The following is a 19,673-nucleotide window of genomic DNA, read 5'->3' as shown; positions in this document are numbered from 1 at the left end:
CCTTTTTCCTGTGCTGTTTAAATTGAGAATAGCGAAGCATGATTTTGATTCCACCGGTCAATTCCTTGACTTATCAGCTACCTCTAAGGCAAAACGTTTAAGAAACAAACAAGAAATATAAGGAAAGACAGCGAAAACAGAAGAAACTTGGAAGCAAGGAAAGAAGCAAACAACAATAAATTTAAGGAAAGGGAGAGAAGAAAGCAGAAGAAACTCCACGTATGTATGCATTGCTTATGGGAGAGGGAGACTGACTAGACTACAAACTCCGAAGCCTTCCCAAATTAATATTTATTACGTTGTTGTCGCTTAGAACATTTAAAATGCAAATCTTGACATTATAAATTTCCTAAAACATAAAAGAAAACACCAGTACGAGTCCTCCTTTTTTTAAATTTTCCTTAGGAATTTTTTTAGACTTTCCAAACCTTTCACTATAAAAAATTATGTAATCCTTTAACATCGTGGTCCCTTTTTTTTTCTTCCCCTCTTTAAAAGGCTGTTGTGGTCTGTTTTTACTTTGCATTATAGAAGATAAATAATTATTTTCCGAAATGATTGAAATTAGAAACTTTTGGAGAATAAAAAAGGCAAGATTAACCTATAATTATGGTTCTACTAACCTTAACTAACTGAATTGCATAAAATAAACTACACAAATAAAAGGATAAGGATATCATTTACTACTATTATAGAAGGAACTGGTTGAGGAGACTTGTTCGGATCAGCCAGGCAGCGAAGCAACAATAGGGAATCAGTTCGCCCAATGACAACAAGGATTTAGACTGAAGGTACCTAATAGAATATAAACAGGAACATGCCAATGCATCAAATTTCCACTGGAATCTTCAACAATCCAAGCTATTGTCTCCTGCTGATGCACTATTTCTTTATTGTTTCTACTTTTTATGCGAGTCTCTATTTGACTGCATTTAGGGGTGTGAATCGAAATCGGTAATTCAAAACTTTGAAATCGGAATTTTTCGGAATTTTGTTATCAGAATTTTCGACCGATTGGATAGAGTACTATTTGAAATATTATTTGGAATAATTACTGTAGCACTTTTTGTGATATGATGTATGTGAGATAAAAAGGTGGTTGGGAATATAAAAAGATGGGTTGGAAATTGTGTTTATGATGCAAGCAAAATATTATTTGGGATAGAGTCACTATCCAAACAAACCCGAAGCGATTTCGAATTCACCAATTCCAAATTCGAATTCGTTCGGAATTCGGTAAATTTCGATTTCACCAAATTCATGAATATAAAAATTATTATTATTATTATATAAATATTATATTACATATATATATATATAAATATTATATATATGTGTGAAAACAAAATTGAAATCGAAATAAGAATTCCGATTTCACCGAATTCATGAATATAAAAATTATTATTATAATATAAATGTTATATTATATATATATATATGAAAAACAGATTTGAAATCGAAATAGGAATTCTGAATTCCGATTTCGATTTCAATTTCAAATTGTGAATTCGAAATAAAAAATTCCGATTTGAAAAATCTCATTACCGAATTCGACCAATTCGAAATCAGAATATCCGATTTCCATTCCAAATTACCGAATTCGAAATTCCGAATTCAATTCGAATTCGAATTCGGTCGATAAATTGGAATTTTTCGATTTTGCACACCCCTAACTGCATTGGTTGCAGTTCTCCATCTCTTCTCTTTCTAGCAAGTCACATACACGGTTTTCCAATTCTCTTAATTCTGGGACCAGTTGAATAGATTTTTCTTGAGAGATATTTCTCTGAAATGTATTGGGTATACTTTATTTTTGTTAAAGAGTATATATGGAGCAACGGTTAAAATTTTTGAGGAGTTGTTTTTGGATCTAGAAAGAAGGAATAGGAAGCTATTTTCTTGTTACTTACATATAGTCAAGAAGATTTGTCCTCAGATAGCGGTCAAAATTTTGCTTACTTCCAAAACACAAATTCCTAATTATCTTTTTATCTCACATATGTTATAGCACCAGAAGTGGTACAGTAATTGTTTCAAACAATCTTCTATCCAAACACATTAATCACGGCTTTTGTCATTAAAAACAAATAGGCATCACATTTTAGGGGATATTTTGTATGATTCGGGAACACGAGGGTTGAATTGAAATCAGACCTAATTAAAGGGGTCACTATGTATTTAAGCCTAAGTTAAACTATTAAAGGCATATCACGACGCGAGCTCTCCACTAGAGTATGTGCGTTAAAGGGCAAGACGCTAAGCGTATTAATTTGGCTTTCCGGTGCTACAGCACTCCGGCATTTACTCGGTGGAATAAACGCCAAATTAAAATATATTCAGCCCCTGCCCCAAAATCCGCACCTTTTTTTTTTAAAAAAAAATTTTACGTATTGATAGAGTGTAAGACTCACACACTTTCTTTCTTCACTTAGAAGTTTTGGAACCTTATATATATAAGGCCAAATGGAAGAAACATATTGTAGGCAATTTACGTATTCACAGGTGTCCACGAGAAGTTAAGAAAATGTAAATTGTGTCACCCTCGTTAAAGTGGAAAAGAACTACATTAGATTGGATAGTAAAACGAGAGAAATGATAAATTAATGATTTTTAATTCAAAACGTTTCACTTAAAAAAAGGGAAACTAAGTATAGAGATATCCACAACAAACATTTATAATGCGAGAAATAGGTTATTGTAAAGAAGCCCCTTGCTTGCAAAAGGAAAAAAAAAGAAGAAGAAAAACACTTAGAAAAACAAACATTCTATTCATGTGCACATTGTTGTGAAATTATCTGGTGTTGGTGAGCTAATGATGTACTAAATAATTTTCTTTTAATAATACAACTAAAGTGGGAAAGAAGCCTGACACTTTTAATATTCAGGTCAACATTTTCACTAATCCAACCAAAAGATAAATAATCATATAAACTAATAATTGGTTAGAGACTCGGAGTCTGTGTACCCTTTTTTGTATTTTACTTTTTGGGTTCAATTCAAGGAACAAGAAATGTTTTAAAATGTAAGTATAAAGTATAAACTAATACTAAGAAAATAAAAACTGTACTAAAAAAGCAAGAAAGTTGGGTATGGAAGCCTTGTTAATTGTTGATTGGGAAACATCCACAGAAAAAGGGACGGCCTTTGTATCAGAAAATTGATCGTTGTACTGTATTGTGCCTGCTTTTTCTATGCTTTGCTGCCTTTTTAGGCTTTAGCTTTGCTTGTGGCCTTAGTTTAAGGGACCTTCTTCTTCTTCTTCTTTTTTTATTTCTTCTCACGTTTAACGTTCCCAATTCCCATGTTCCGATTCCAGTACTGAAACTAAAAAAGAAAAAAAAAAAAAACAGTTTATCACCTCCCCCGCATTAAACGACGAAATTTAACCCAAGAATACCCTTGAATTTATTATACTGGCAGTGGACTACCAGTGGTAGATTGCTTTCACAAAAGTCTCTCTTGTTTCGATCGGATCTGAAAAAGACTCGAAAACAAGAAAAAAAAGGGGAAAAGCTGTTCCCAATACACAAAAGTTCTTTCGCTTTTTTTTTTTTCAGACTTCTTGGAAGGGTCTTTTTCACTCTCGCTTGTCTCAATAGTTATGAGAGATTGTCCCCCACTCCTCGTCTGCGCCATTCTCTAATCAGGTATTACCTAGAATCTCTTCTTTTGTTCTTTCTTTCTTCACTCAGTTCACTGTTCCTGCGCAATTCCTCAGAAATGATTGAACACAGAAAACTGAAATCTTTTAAATTATGCACTAATGAAATTAGTTCACAGACCTGGCATGTTAAACCTGTCCAAGATTCTTTCTTATGTGTATTCTTGCTTTTGCTGCACGTTGGTTTGATCCTTGTTAGTGATTCTTGGATCATTTTCTTTTTGGTTGTTTTGATATGGAATTTTCTTGAAGACGTAATTTCTGGACGAGGAACTTTTTGTTGGGTGTCTCTTACTTTAATTATGAATCAAGAGAGGATTTTGTTTTCTCCGTGATCCTTGGGAATTGCTTTGGCTTAATGAGTTTTTGCTGATGGTGTCTGCAATGGGATTTTTCAGATTCAGTGAATTTGATAACTTTGTTTGTTGGTTCATGTGATTATATATGCCTTTTCTTCGATTCCTTGTGTGATTACGGCTCATAACGGGGTTATTGCTAGTACCACTCTTTCGATTTCTTCAGTAGTCATTTACCAATTCTAAGGCCACACTCTTCTATATTCTATAAGCATTATATGATTCCAGTTTTGGCTAATGAAATATTGTCACCAACTTAATTGTGATAGGACACTCTCTACTCCAAATTCTGCCATGGAATCACTTGTAGACGGCGTTAGATCGCTGCCAAGGGCTCATAATTCTGTTACTGAACTGGGTTATAGCCTATCTTCTTCTGCTTCTGGGACTGGTCATCCTCTCTGCCCTCCATCTGCTAAAAAATCTGGATATGAGGGATGCTCTTCATCTTCATCCTATGTGAGAGATGTGGATATTGGAATGAAGGCAACTAGTACACCTACAGGTTCCACAATCAGTTCAAAGAACCTGTATAAAACATACAGTGACCATCCACAAAAGGACAGTGTGCCTGATTCGATGAGGCTCCACATGAGGTCAGACAAAGAGAAAAAAGAATTTTTGGGGCCTGATGATGATCTTGATCAAACAACACATGATACTTCTGGGGTGGGGGTTTTGGAATCGGAAAGTGAATCTTGCGGTAAGCATCCTGACCACAACGCAAGGAATTGTATTCCGAGCGACTTGATGGAGACTCTGGAGCTTCCTTCACATTTAAGATCTAAAGAAACTCTTGGAGTTGTAAACAGCCAATTGCCATCTCAATTGGGAGTCCACTTCTGCCCAAGTCCTCAGAATAGTTTTTACTCTGCTACACAGTACACAGAAGCTAAACAAAGTTTTACTACAGAAATCAGTGAATGCGCTAGCAGTGTTGGGAAATCCGGTGATAGTGGGGAACCTAGCAACTCCTGTGATTTTGTTGAGAGCAGGAAAACGAGTATTTATAGAGGCAGCACGGGCAGTGATATCAGTGATGAAAGCAGCTCCAGCAGTTTCAGCAGCGCAATATACAAACCACACAAGGCAAATGACACAAGATGGGAAGCAATCCAAGCTGTCAGATCTCGTTATGGAACTTTGGAAATGAAGCATTTCAGACTTTTGAAGAAAATGGGATGTGGGGATATAGGAACTGTTTATCTATCAGAATTAGCTGGAACTAGAAATTATTTTGCCATGAAAGTGATGGACAAAGCAGCTCTAGCTAGTAGGAAGAAACTTGTAAGAGCTCAGACAGAAAGAGAGATATTGCAGTCACTGGATCATCCATTTCTTCCCACTTTGTATACACATTTTGAGACAGAAAAGTTCTCTTGCTTGGTCATGGAGTTTTGCCCTGGAGGAGATTTACACGCACTTCGCCAAAGACAACCTGGGAAGTTTTTCACAGAGCACGCTGCCAGGTTGGTTTTGTATTCCTCATTATCTGTATTTTGTCAGCTTATTATGGCAATTTCAAGTTTCTGTTCATCTGAAGTATGATCAGGTATCCACTGTATAGTGAAGACAAGCTTTCTCTACCTTGGGAGGTTCCAAGGACCATTTCTGCTTACATGGAAAATAATAAATGCAGTAAAACGGCTGTACAAGTCAAAAAGTTTAACTCGTGCTTTCTGGTATTGTTCACGCATGCACGCGTTCTTCAGATGTTAATTCTATCTGAGCAATCAACTTTCAGTGCTTTTACTAACTATTTCGTTTTGAATGATTATTTCAGTGGTTATGGTTAAAGCACATCAGGATCATTTTCTGCTTCCCTTGACTAATTACAAATTTGTGTACCATTTTTGTCCTTCTGAGCATTTATCACGAACAGGCTAAAAATCATAAATGGAAGAAGAAAAGAATAGTGAAATTGTGGAAGTGGGTGCTTTTGTCTTTGTGGATGAGAGGAAGTTGACTCTCCTTAGTCAAACTGCTCTTTAAATGCTAGAAATCATGATCATTTCAGCTTCTGAACCATTGTTACTGTTCAAATCTGTTTTGGCCTGATTTTTTGTTTTCATCCCGCTGAGGGCAATTCAAACTTAATGACTTTGTTGTCTCAGTATCTGGTTCATGTGGTTAAATCTTGAACTTCCTTATATTTCTGCTTGTGGATGACAGAAGAATATGGAATGCAGTTCTAAATACTTGATTTCATTCGTATAAGTTGACTGATAAATTAGCTCAAATAATCATAAGGATGTGCAAAGACATTAAAAAGCCTGGATAAATTGGATAAAACAGGTTCAATCTATTCTTATAACCTACCTTTATGCAAGGGCTGCATACTCAGAGCATGAAACATTTTATACAGGTTATATTAGCATAATTTTCTAAAATTCACCTCCACAAGACATAAAATTTCTGCACCTTTTTAGTTGGTAACTTGTGAATTGTGAGACGGATGCCCCATTAAATAAATTAGTAGTGCCAACATGCTTACTATCACATTTGTCTACTTGTAGGTTCTATGTGGCGGAAGTTCTCCTTGCTTTAGAGTATTTGCACATGCTTGGTATCATCTACAGAGATCTTAAACCAGAAAATGTTTTGGTCAGAGAGGATGGCCACATAATGCTTTCAGATTTTGATCTTTCGCTTAGATGTGCTGTGAGCCCAACCCTTGTCAAATCTTCAAATTCTAGCTTGGAGTCCAAAAACTCTGGATACTGTGTTCAACCTGCTTGTATTGAGCCATCTTGTGCCATCCAACCAGCTTGCATCCAACCTACGTGTTTCGGGCCACGTCTTCTTGGCAAGTACAGGAAAGAGAAAAAGATGAAACCAAGAGCTGAAATACACAATCAAGTGAGTCCTCTTCCTGAGCTCATAGCTGAGCCAACAAATGCCCGATCAATGTCATTTGTGGGTACGCATGAGTATCTGGCGCCAGAGATCATCAAAGGTGAAGGTCATGGCAGCGCTGTGGATTGGTGGACGTTCGGAATTTTCCTCTATGAACTCTTGTTTGGGAGGACTCCGTTCAAAGGTGCAGGCAATAGGGCAACTTTGTTCAATGTGGTTGGTCAACCCTTGAGATTTCCAGAGTCACCAACTGTGAGTTTTGCGGCAAGGGACCTGATCAGAGGACTACTGGTTAAGGAACCACAACACCGGCTTGCATACAGGCGCGGCGCCACTGAGATCAAGCAACATCCATTCTTTCAAAGTGTCAACTGGGCTCTAATTCGCTGTGCCAGCCCTCCGGACGTGCCGAAGCCGTTCCCAATCGATGACATACTAAGAGTACCCAAACCTGACGTACCTGGCGTGGATGTGAAACCGTCAGGTAATTATTTGGAAATCGATTTCTTCTGATTCTTGTTGTACCACTGTGACAGTTGCTACAATTTCACCGTGTGATGTAATCTTCTTGGATTGGAAGGAACACCTAGCGCGGCAATTGTAAAGTGCTTTATTATGGCATTAATTGTAATTTGTAAGCAGTAGTAGTGATTAGCACCTGTGAATTACGCATGACATGTTGTCATGGAAATAGTCAAAAAGTTGTGAACTACCATTTGCTGTACTCTTTTCAGCTTGAATCACGCATGACATGTTGTCATGGAAATAGTCAAAGTAGTAGTTTCCATTTCTGATTAGAATAGTTTTCTGCTACTACGGGTTTTGTTGTGTCCTTTTTCTTTTTTGGGGGTCAAATTCTTGGTAGTCTTAAAAGGGTTGCTTCTAGTACCTGTAAATCATGCAATGAAAATGCATCATCGGCCATTGAACTGAACTACGGTCTCGCTTGGCAAACGAATTTTTATCTTAGAAATTTTTTAACAACTTTAACCACGATAACGTCAAAACACTCCTTAAAATTATAAAATACACACCTTACAATATCCAAAACCAAACAAAAAATTCTCTTCTTTCTATTATTCTTCTCTCTCCCCTCACCTCAAACACACAAAAAATTCTCTTCTTTCTTTTATTCTTCTTCCTCCCCCATCTCAACTTACCACCACAGAGCCTTTGGCAACTCTCTGGCGCCAACCACCATTTTTTTTTTCTTTTCTTTCTATCTTCTCTTCCTTCCTCTTGCCTTCCTTTTCTCCTCCCCTCCCTTCTCCCCCTTTCCCCACTCTCCCTGCCACCTCCTTTCCCAGCCATCCTCAGCGCGACTAGATTGCACATGGGGGAGGGGGAGGGTGGATGGGGGAAGGACGTGGTGGGAAGAGTGGGGAAAGTGGGAGAGGGGAGGGGAGGAGAAAGGAGGAGAAGAGGAGAGAGGAGGGGATGAGAAGGGGAGGAAGTGGTGGGGGAGGGAATGAGAAGGAGAGAGGGGAGAGAGAAGGGGAGGAGAGGAGAGGGAGGGAGAGAGAGAGAGAGAAAAAAAAAAAAAAAAAGGTTGATGCGTAATAGCGCAAGCAGTCGCCGGGAATAGAGAAGAAGAATAGTGGGGTGGGGGAGAAGGAGAGAAGAAGAAAGAAAAGAGGAAAAAGGGGAAAAGGGAAAGTTTTTTTTTTTTTTTTTGGTGTTAAAAAGGAAAGTTTTTACATAATTCAAAAAGTTTTCCTGCAAATTCTATAACAAGTTACAGTAAAATTTTAAACAAACATCCAAACTATTCGACGTAATTGTTGTCCAATTTGCCACAACTAAATATAAAATTGAATCTGTACATACTATACTATGAAAATAGATCAAAGATTTTTAATTTGAATGTTTAAACCGTCAAAAGCTATTGTTTAGTAAAAACCAAAATGTCAATGAGACATTTAAACATTGATAATCTAGTAGTCAAGGTCGATGTCTACGCAAAGTTCGCTTTATATGAGTATCTTTTTAATTAATGTTAATACAATTTCTTCTTTGATACTAACAAATTTACAGGGAAAATAGTCTCACTTTCTTACTCTATCTCTTTCTTTGAAGTATAAGTGGGAAGTTTCGAATTCAAGATCTCTCAGTTACATTTCTTCCTCCTATATCATTCAATTTATCTCTTTCTCGTAGAGTCTAACTCTTATTTCAAATCTAAGCACAATTGGTAGTTTATTTGTAGTATTCTTGAATTGTAATTTATGGATTCGTACGATATCAGTAAAAAAAATTTCCAAATCAAATGATCATATTGTTGCAAACCAAAATTGCTAATTAAAGACAAGAAAATTGTTAGTGGCTGAATCTTTTGCCTTCACAAAATTACCTCAAATCATAAATGTGTATCTCGTTCTATACCCATTTTACGCATGCCGATCATGTGCCTTCTTATGAGTTTTTAGTTGAATTTAATTTTTCTTACACTAACAGTATATATATTGTGAGTACTGAATAAATGAATGATAATTATATAAAATTTAACTTTTACGCATATATATCATGAATTTAACGATGATTAATATATACATTACGAATACAGTAATAGCGCGTAAGATTTACTCTTTTTAATTGAGCGTTACCTCCTTGCCCAGAGCAACTCGTAATTTCCCTCTCGATCCTAGGGCGGGCCTCCCCAATTTTTTCAGCTCAAGTGTATTAGTAATGTTTAAAATGCATATAAATACCTTCTCACGCGCAGTTCGTTTCCTGTCCTCTTTCCCAGTCGCATTTTTCTGGTCGCGCTCCGGTCATCCAGGAAAAGTCTCTCCTAAACCCTTCCTCTCGCTGAAGCGATCTCCAGCTATGGCCTCCACCGGAGAAACGACCCAGTACTTTTCTACTGTTTTGCCCGAGGAAGATGATCTCAAGTTTGGTTTTAAGCGGTCGGAGATGTACCAAAGCAATCTCGCCGGCACAGTTGACCCCTACGAACGTCACCTCTTCCTCTGCTACAAATCTCATGACTCCTGGCCTTCTCGTGTTGAAGCCTCCGATTCCGATCTTCTCCCCAAGCTTCTCTCAGCTGCTCTTAAAGCTCGCAAGGCTGATATCAAAATCAAGGTTTATACTCTCAATTTCAGGTTTTCATTTTTGGTCGAAATTTACGAATTTCTCTGCTGCTTTGTCGATTTCATATTACATAATTACGCAGAAGAGATGCAGTTTTAACTGTATTAGCTTACTATATTTTCATGTTTCTGGATTAATTTGAGTAATTGATTGTGTTTTGTATCAGAGTTTTTGGAGATTACTCTTGTATTTTCGATATATTGTACTCAATTTATTTTCATATGTTGTGGTAGGCTCGTTTGACCATATGCGAAGGGCTTGAGGACTTGCAATTATCGGATGGAGATGTTTTGGTTTTCCCTGATATGATCAAGTACAGGTAATTAATTGACTAATACTTCTAGTGTCTGACTTTCATTTTATTTATTCATTCATTCATTTATTTTATTTTTATTTTGTTATGAGTAGTACTATTGGGTTTATGAATTTAGGTCATACTTTGCTGGCATCTTCCATGTTATGCTTTTATCCATGTAACTTTGATGTCCTACAAGTGAATTTCGTTTGTATAGTTGTTTTACTTGCTAAAGCTTTAGTTCACGAGTATAAAAACTACAACTGTTGTCATCATGTGTTACAAGTGTGTTCTTCTAGATGGTTGATGATTCTCTATGTGTCTCTATATATATGCATGTATGTTAATTTGTTTTTGGTTTTGTTTGTTGAAGAGATTTGAAGGACTCGGATGTGGATGGGTTTGTGGAGGATGTGCTTGTTAATGGGAACTCCTGGGCTGCTGGTAAACAGGAGGTTTTGACTGGTTCATATGTTTTTGTTTGTGCTCACAATAATCGAGACAAAAGGTGTGGTGTTTGTGGACCTGTTCTGATTGAGAAGTTCAAAGAAGAGATTGACTCCAGGGCTTTAAAGAGCCAGGTGTTTGTGACTGCTTGCTCTCATATTGGAGGCCATAAGTATGCTGGCAATGTGATCATTTTCAGTGCCAATGCTCAAGCGAAAATTGATGGCCATTGGTAATGACTTGATTTTAAAAAAAGTGTGTGTGTGTGTGTGCGCGTGTGCGTGCATTTTGTTTGTTTGTTTGTTTGTTTTGGATTTGGAGTTTCTATTTGCTCTGATTTGGTCCGGCTCTTTATCCCATATGTATTTTGTAAAGCTCTCTGTATTGAGCACTCATCAGAGATGTGGTAAATTGACCGCTTATCAAAGACATGAAGAACCAAATCATCAGATCAGTGATCTTTGGTCTGTTGCAGATTTTTTTTTTTGTGATGAATTCTTTTTCTGATCATGCAGGTATGGATATGTTACGCCTAATGATGTGCCTGAACTGCTTGATCAGCATATTGGGAAGGGAGAAATCATTGAGCGAATTTGGAGGTTTGTCTTCATTTCTGCTCTTTTTAAATTTTTTCCTGACCTCACTCCAGAAGATTTGTTGTTGGACTTGTTTTGCATGTACCACCGTATGGTCCCATTTGTTTTACTTTTTTACTTTTTGGGCTCTGTCTATATTTCTGAGAATGTCTTCATCAATATATTTTTTGATTTTCTTGTACTCTGGTCAGATTACTTCCCTAATCTTTTAATCTTACCTGGGTCAGAATTCAAATTTGTCCGCATACCTTTTAGTAGGAGACAGGTTCTCATTTTCCACCATCAGATGGGACATTATTTGGCAGTTTTATTGAACTATACTGCACGGGATTGTTCATCTCCCAACACAAAATCTGTGTCAAAAGCTGAACACAAATTTATCTTCTTCTTTCTTTCTTTCTTTTTCTTTTTTCTTTTTTCTTTTCCCAATCTAAGTTGGAATGCTGCAATCATGAGGTAACCATTTAAGGATGTTGACAACCGAGCATTTGAGTTTTAAAAACATTTTATTTTTGAGTGCAACATATAACATCCTTTGGATGGAATGTTTCTTTTCTTGACATGAATCTTGGATACTTATCTACATAATACTTGCCCAAAATATTGATATCTTGCTATACAGTATGCTTTTCAGAAGATGTAGCTTTATACTTTAGAAGTATGAAAGAGAATGTAGGAGTAGAACATTCATGTGTAGCCACGTATATATTACTATTGAAGTTATTGCCATCTAAGCAAAAGAAACTTTTTGACATGCAGACACTGTTAAAACATCAAAATTTGATCATGTAATTTATGCCCTTGTGTGATGTTTCTGTTGTCTACTTCAGAGGCCAAATGGGAGTTACTGAAGAAGCTGAGAACGTGCATCAGCAGAAGCTTTTAAATGGTACAAGTCTTAACAATTATGCAGAGAAGCCACAAGAAATCAGAAGCGAGGAAAAGAATGAAAGTAGTTCAAGCTGTTGCCAAGGTGCTAATGGAGTCTCATGTTGCAGAGATGTGAATTTTCAGGAGAAAGAGGTACAAAAGGGAACAGGAAAGCTCTCAAACTGGATTGGAAGATGGGAGCAGCGTGATGTCCTGACAACTGTTGCTGTCCTTGGAGCAGTGACTACCGTTGCTGTGGCATTTGCTTTTTACAAAAGGTCAAGGTGAAGTGTTGCCTTGGGCATTCTAGCTACATGTTTTGCATCTAAATTTTGAGGTCGTATGCCTTGGTATGTTCTGGAGAGGTTAAGTTGCACTAAATAAGATAATCGTGAGAAGCACGTACTTGTTTAAGAAGATACTAGTTACACATTCATCTCTACGTGAAGATAAATGTAGAGAGTAGCATATGATGAAGATAAAAGATTATTACCTGTTCTCGCTGTTGCTTGCGTTTTATAGACGTTCTTTGGTGCTTAGTTACTACTTCAGCTGCTTTGTACCGCTCGACCCCTTTCTAAGTTTCTCTCCTATTGCGACATTTATTTTTCCTCCAATTTTATCTCTATGGAGCCAATTCGTTTCAAATATTCCTGAGGAGAGGAATATTATTATCCCTTCCTCTCCTGTTGCAACATTATTACCCTTTCTAAGTTATCCTGCTGACTGGGGAAACCCAGCACTGGGAAGGATAACTTCGGGTGACAGCAAAAATGCTGCACGAATAAAGAAATGTAGCATAAAAGTTAATAAATCGATGATTTCTAGGGTATTGGCTCCTTATTAAGATCACCCTTTGACTTCTTATTGAAATCATCCTACACCTTTGACCTGAAATCAAACTAATTCCACTTCCAAATTTTCGTAAAAAGGATTACAGCATCCATTTTAAAACATCAATATTAAATGAAAAACCCAGAGGATCCTCCATGAATTTTTTTTTTTTTTTTTTTAAATCCTGAGAGAAAAGTAGCAATTAAGTAATGGAGTGTGTGGTGTTCATAGATAGTCCATTGTCAGAGAGGTCTAAATCAAAGTGGGGGGAAAAAAATACGGGAGGCAATAGAAAACGTGATTACCTACAATAACAGTGGCACACGCAGAAGGTGGGAAAAGATTAAAAATTACTACGTCCTAAGTCTTGCAATCATTTCCTCCACAAGTCTCAGACCCGTCCCAGTTGTGTCTCCTTTATCAATCTGTTGCATAACATGTTCCAAGAGCCGATTCTTTGATCGTTCCTCTCGCGTACGACATTCTGAGAAATCTCTAAGAAGTTGCAGCAGAGCTTTGGCCTTTTCCCTGGCCTTCGATGTCCCATCAACACTCAATTGTAGCAGCCCTGGCATAGCGCCTTCCCTCAAAATCATTCCTCTGTATCTGTCCCTACAACTTTGGCACATGACCAGTAACGTAGCTGCAGCGTGCTCTTTGCATAGTGGTGTACCTTCTTCGACGGCCTCCACTAGAAAGTGGATTACAAGAGGAGCAGTCTCAGCAACCTCCTCCAGTGCAATCTCTGACGAGGAAACCATCTTCTCCAGTAATGCCATCGCTTTCTCAATTATCTTTGATTGTTTTCCGAACTCATACATTAGTTGAAGCATGGCTTTTACCATACCAGAAGAAACAATAGATGGGATTATCGGAGGATAGGTGGAGAGATTGTGAAATGTGGATATGATGTCGAGCTTAGCCTGCACGCTTAGATTCTGGAAACCGCGTTCTTCTGCCAATTGGGAATTCAGGGATCCAACCAGGATCGGGATAGCCCCAGATGCCGCGATTGCTAGCTTGTTAGCGGAGCAAGAAGAAAGAACCAAGAGGGCTGCTGCTGCAAGGTCAATCAATGACTCTTTTGGGCGTTGAATGATCTCCAGCAATACTGGTATGGCACCAGAATTTGCAATTCGGATCTTGTTTCTGCAAAATCACAGTAAAATTAGATGGGGAACAATTCTACAGCCAATGCCGTCGGATGCAATTTCAAAGACTGCAAATTTTAACTGATGCAAACAATACCTTTCACTGTGAAAAGCTAGACAAAGCAGAGCACAGAGTGCCGCTTCAGTGGCTTCATAATCTTGCGTACGAAGCATCGTAACGAGCCGAGAAATGATCCCTCTTTCTGCTAACTTCTGTCTTAGTTTGGTTGCAAGTTTACCGAGTTCTCTGGCAGCTAAAATCTGAGCTTCCCGTTCATTAGATAGAAGGGCTTCCACTATCACGTCTTCCATGGATGGAAGCCCTCTATCCCCCTCAGTCACTTCTCAACTCTCTTTTATGTGAAAATGAAAATATAGAAATTTAGTTTAGTGTGTGTATTTGATTGCTTCAAGGTGGTGTAAGGTCTGGCTTTTGGGAGCCTTTTTTCATTGTTTGGATTAGAAGCAAACTTGCTATTCCCTACTCAGCTTTATGTCCATTCCTGAGTTGGAATTCCTTGGAAGTACGTCTTTTACTTTCCTTTTATAGAAGCAAGCACTATCACAGCCTTTTAAAGTAGGTAGTAGCGCCAGTATTAACTCGTATAAATGGGGGGGATCCTCTTGTAAATATTCTTACCGAGAAATGGTCTTATATAATATATTCTCAAAATTATGATGAGTTCTAAGATTTTTTGCAGTTTTCAATACCAACGGATAGGATTTTAGACTTGAGATGATCGATGGCCATGTTCAAAAGATAAAAGAGGAAATATGGGATGATTGACCAAACAGAAAAGTATTTTAAGCACAATAAAATATTCAGCTCACTGGAAATTGGAATTGTCTCTTTCCGGATGAACATGGCTTATGCTAGGTTTCCAAAATCCAGAGATGACGTCTAATGAAGCATGAAAAAGAAAAAGTTCTGTGCTTGTGTTGTGGAGGCCCGAATTGCTTAGGAAAACATATAGTAAATGACGGCAGCCTTTGTTCCTGCAAAGTTACAATAGGAGTATCTCAGCTTCGCTTTGGCGGCGGCCACAGTTTCTAAAACAGAAGATGCCGCTCATGCCTTGGTTAGGAGTATTAGAAATCTCAAATCTGATTGGGAAATGTTTCTCTGCTCAATCTTTTCTCGATTCCTTGACCAAAAAGCAGTCCTCCTCCTGGTCTGCCGGCCTACGTGATAAAAACGTCCGCACTGTGGCATACAGAGAACTTGGCCAAAGAATGATGAATATACCCGAAAAAAAAAAAGACTACATTGCAACAGAAAACTGCAATTAAAAGGTTTGCATATTTATCGACTAAATAGTGGCCCCATCATAAACAAACTCCGCACCCAAATTGCAAATGTTGTTGATATCAGCAGTGTTTTGATTTCTTTCCCGATGCGCATCGAATAAATGCCTACGTCCTTTTTTTTTTTGGAACAAATTAAATGCCCATGTCTAAAAGACAAAATATCACATCTTGCTGTGCTGTATCAAGTCCAATTAGCTTCTTACATTTGATCAAGACGATGTGGCCTCATTTACCATTTGTATACAAGAGGAAAAAAAAACAGCTGAATCACCACTCAGCTATTTATTTGCATTGTAAAGCAAAACACCTGGGCATTTGAGACCCCGGCACGAACCCAACACAGATTAACTCGTTACTCTTTTCTACCCCCAAAAAAAAAAATTATGTTAGCCACTTCTAACGTGGCTGTGCTTGTTCCAGGGGAAGCGTGAGATGAATTTTCTTGATGCTGCAAACCGAGAAATCCACTAACGGTACGGTGCTTTATTTGCACGCCTCTTCCGAAGAACAAATTTGTGCCTCGACCAAAGTCGCGTGCAGTTAGGGAATAGTTGTGTATTGCTTCTGTGAGGGCACTTTCGACTGTAAGTATGATTCAAGTATTTGCTGAATAAATACGCTTCAACTTACTGCAACAAGCTCTAGCCTCCACAATGGAAATGGTTTTAATACATCTACAGAATGAATGTAAATTGCTAAGCGAGCTGAATTGATATGAAACCATCATAGGAGACGAGCATAAGGAGCAGATATACAAAGCTTAGCAATGCCTCTCCAGCGTCCAACCACGCCAGACATCCTCATTCCAGGGTTGGAGGGGTTAAAAAAAAAAAAAAAGGAAGAGATGAGAAGCATCGTACCTTGGCCGCAGCAGAGGCCAAAACATGGAATCCACGTCCCTCCAAGCAAATAGGTTGGCATTTCTTCAGTTATAAGAGGGCCTGCAGATGAAGCAGCTTAAAAGAAGTGAATATCTGCTTTTCAATGCAGAGCTGTCGAGCAAACTGCTCTAAGAAAAATAGCAAAGGCATATATCACTTGCATTGCTACTACCTTGAACCAGACCATGCCACCCTCCAGTATAACAAGGCATGGTTTACGAAACTTCCTGAGGTTTTAGGCACAACCATATCATTCCATCATATAACCTGTCAACGTCAGTAATATCAGGTTGGAGTGACCGCCAATAGAACCAGTAAGAAGGACCATACCTTCAGCCACCAGCGCCCAATCAGTCGGCATCATCTGGTGGATGCTTCTGAAAGAATTTTCAGCTTCCAAGGAAAGGTCATACACTTTGAAAATAGGCTTTCCAGAAGTTCATCTATTTAAACTCAAAAGTTGTTAGCACAAGTTCATATCTCGGCCCTTCTTCCAGGCCAATGCAGAGTACATATCACCTAGCAATGGCCGTGTTTCAGGACATGAAACCATCCTCCTTATCATGCTGCAGAAAATCCAAGTCCGGATTGTAACCCTCTTCTCTCATTTTAGTATGTATCACTGACACCGCATCATAAATCTGTTCAGAATTTGGGTGATATCTGTCATTAGCTACAAAACTGCAGGTCTCGTCCCTGAGTTCAATAATACTTTGACCTGATACCTTCTTGAATTGTTTTTCCTTCACAAAAGTTCGAACTCTAGCTGCATTGTCCCACTTTCCATCGACAGCATACATATGAGATAATAGAATGTAATAACCAGCATGATTGGGGTCCAAGTGAAAGACATTCCTGGCAGCAACTTCAGCCATCTCCATGTTCTGATGAATCCGTGAGGCACCAAGTAAAGCCCCCCATACATCAGGATGGACTGGTAAGGGCATTTGGTTGATAATGTCCATGGCATGGTTCAAATCTCCATTCCGGCCAAGCAGATCAACCATTATCCCATAATGCTTCGATTCAGGTATCAATTGGTAGTCATTGATCATCATGTTAAATAACTTAGTTGCTTCTTCAACTAGACCTGCATGACTACATGCGGATAAAATTGAAAGAAAAGTCACATTGTTTGGGCTAACTGTTGAACTATTAATCATCTCATAAAACAATTCTAATAATTCCCTCCCTTGCCCATGAAATCCATAACCAGCAAACATAGAGCTCCAAATAACAACATCTTTTTCTTTCATCCTTTCAAAAACCTTGATAGCATCACCCAAGCTACCGCATTTTGCATATGCTTCGACGAGCGAAGCCCCAACAAAAGTGCTGTTGTCAAAGCCACCTCTGATCAAGTATCCATGTAGACAACAAGCTTGTTGAAGAATTCCTAATTCTGCACAAGCTGTGAGAATTTTCACCATGATAACAGCATCTGGTTGGATTTGAGTACAAAGCATGTCCTTGAACAGTCCCATTGACTGACAGGCAAGCCCATTTTGCACACACCCACATAAGATAGCAGACCAAGAAAAAGCATCCTTTTCAACCATCCTTCCAAACAGCTCAACAGCATCATCGGGGGAAGCGCAACTCATGTACATATCGATTAGAGCTGTAGCCACCATGACATCCAACTCAAACCCTTGGTGCACAGCAAGTTTATGTAACTTCTTGCCCAGCTCCACGTCATGAGCAGCTTCACAAGCTTGCAAAGCGCTAATGACAACAACTGAATTAGGTTCAACGCCTCTAACCATCATCTCATCAAAAAGTTCTAAAGCGTGACGTGCATATCCATTATAAGCATAACACGAAATCATAGAACCCCATGAAATCACATCCTTCTCTTCCATTACTGAAAACAAATTAGCTCCAGCTTTAACAGATCCGGACTTTGCATAAAAATGCAACAGAGCATTGAGCAGAGACAAGCCTCCAAATTTCTTCCTAATCATAAAGCCATGTACACTTTTCCCAGCATTCAAGTCCAACAATTGAGCACATGCGGTAACAACACTAACAAGCACAATTGGGTCCGGAGTAAGACCTCCCACCATAACCATTCTAGAAAAAGTGTCCAATGCCTCGTCAGGTTCGCCATTCTGCTGATACCCAGTAACCAGTGTAGTCCACAAAACAACATCAGGGATATCATAGTCCCCTAAAACATGTGAAGCGTCATCGAGATTTCCACATTTTGAATAGAACTCAATAAGCCTAGATCCAACGAATAAGTTAGAGTCAATAGACTCGTTCTTCTTTATGAAGCCATGAATCTTTTTTCCAAAATCAAGAGCTCTCAAGGCGGAACATGCCTTTAGTGCAATGGCCACAGTAAAGTAGTCAGGCTTTTCGAAGGACAACATGTGGAAAAAGAGGGATAGCGTTTCCTGATATTGTTTGTCCGCACAGTAGCAATTGAGCATGGAGTTCCAGGTGTACGTAGTTCGCTGGGGCGTTTCGTCAAACAGTCTGCGAACTGTGGTGAGAGGCACGTAAAGGCGGTAAAGATGGTTGAGTTTTGCCGCCCAGAAGACATCGGAAATCAGACCGGTTTTTAGGACGATGGAGTGCAATGAGGCTAGCGATTTGCCATCTTTACATGATTGAAAGAGGCGGAGCAGTGTTTGCCAAGTTCTCATAGAATGCTAACGCGCAGACATTTCAGAATGCGTGCACTTGTTTGGTTTGCCAGCCTCCGACATCACTCGAGCCGCCCCCTCCCCGGGCCTTTCTACACGCGTAATTAATTTTTGAATGAACCGATCCAAATAGTAGTGAAATGTAAGGGTTTTTTTTTTCTTTTTGGTAGATAAAATAGTGAAATGTAAAGTCATGCCCAAAATCAACCAACCACAAGGCTATTTTTGGGTGCAGGTGAAGTGATTTGATTTCTTAATTTGCATTCGTCTTCGAGATTTTCTGAAAATTTTACTGAGCAGTTGTAAAAATACATGTTTGATCCGGTGATATTTTAGTTCTTTTCGAAATCTTCATTGGCTCATTTGGACCTACTCCTTTCCCTTTGGTATAGAGTAGAAATAAGAGTACAATAAAAAAGCTATCTGTTGATCAAAAAAAAAAAAAAAAGGAGTCGTGCCCAAAATCTTTTTTTTTTTTTTTTTGGGTTTTTAACCTTGCATTTTTTTAAGTAGTGAAATGTGAGGATAAAAAAAAATTTTGGACACAACTTTGAGACCACCAGCCCATTATAAGAACTTCAAAAATTATCCATTTATTATTCAAATTGTATACGCTTTTTATCTGGGGCAAAATTTTACACTTCCTTTTTTTTTTTTTTTGGTTTACTGTACAA

At 38.4% G+C, this 19,673-nt stretch overlaps 4 protein-coding genes across 5 annotated transcripts; 2 read left to right on the top strand and 2 right to left on the bottom strand.

Annotated features, from left to right (window-relative positions):
- Positions 1–3,100: 3,100 nt before the first annotated feature.
- Positions 3,101–7,673, top strand: LOC140007578 (protein kinase PVPK-1-like). The gene is made up of 3 exons (XM_072050287.1): positions 3,101–3,647; positions 4,287–5,486; positions 6,534–7,673. The coding sequence occupies exons 2-3, from the start codon at positions 4,312–4,314 to the stop codon at positions 7,384–7,386; spliced, it is 2,028 nt and encodes a 675-aa protein (XP_071906388.1). The 5' UTR covers positions 3,101–3,647; positions 4,287–4,311; the 3' UTR covers positions 7,387–7,673.
- A 1,814-nt stretch (positions 7,674–9,487) lies between these two features.
- On the top strand, positions 9,488–12,678 carry LOC140007579 (altered inheritance of mitochondria protein 32-like). Its single transcript, XM_072050288.1, has 5 exons — positions 9,488–9,957; positions 10,200–10,285; positions 10,635–10,940; positions 11,224–11,307; positions 12,135–12,678. Exons 1-5 carry the CDS (start codon positions 9,559–9,561, stop codon positions 12,460–12,462), a joined length of 1,203 nt encoding a protein of 400 aa, XP_071906389.1. The 5' UTR covers positions 9,488–9,558; the 3' UTR covers positions 12,463–12,678.
- Positions 12,679–13,210: 532 nt separating this feature from the next.
- On the bottom strand, positions 13,211–14,795 carry LOC113722983 (U-box domain-containing protein 45). The gene is made up of 2 exons (XM_027246231.2): positions 14,257–14,795; positions 13,211–14,157 (listed from the first exon to the last, which is right to left on the bottom strand). Exons 1-2 carry the CDS (start codon positions 14,469–14,471, stop codon positions 13,362–13,364), a joined length of 1,011 nt encoding a protein of 336 aa, XP_027102032.1. The 5' UTR covers positions 14,472–14,795; the 3' UTR covers positions 13,211–13,361.
- An 819-nt stretch (positions 14,796–15,614) lies between these two features.
- Positions 15,615–19,233, bottom strand: LOC140007577 (putative pentatricopeptide repeat-containing protein At3g01580). Of its 2 annotated transcripts, XM_072050286.1 has the most exons (4): positions 16,679–19,233; positions 16,521–16,615; positions 16,328–16,408; positions 15,615–16,141 (listed from the first exon to the last, which is right to left on the bottom strand). In XM_072050286.1, exon 1 carries the CDS (start codon positions 18,997–18,999, stop codon positions 16,885–16,887), a length of 2,115 nt encoding a protein of 704 aa, XP_071906387.1. In that variant the 5' UTR covers positions 19,000–19,233; the 3' UTR covers positions 15,615–16,141; positions 16,328–16,408; positions 16,521–16,615; positions 16,679–16,884. The 2 variants fall into 2 exon arrangements, with proteins under 2 accessions (XP_071906387.1, XP_071906386.1); XM_072050285.1 differs by having other exon boundaries at positions 16,521–19,233.
- Between the last annotated feature and the right edge of the window lie 440 nt (positions 19,234–19,673).

The sequence above is a fragment of the Coffea arabica genome, chromosome 5c (assembly GCF_036785885.1).
Source record: "Coffea arabica cultivar ET-39 chromosome 5c, Coffea Arabica ET-39 HiFi, whole genome shotgun sequence".
In the NCBI taxonomy this organism is placed as follows: Eukaryota; Viridiplantae; Streptophyta; class Magnoliopsida; order Gentianales; family Rubiaceae; genus Coffea; species Coffea arabica.
This window is presented reverse-complemented; position numbering and strand designations above follow the sequence as displayed.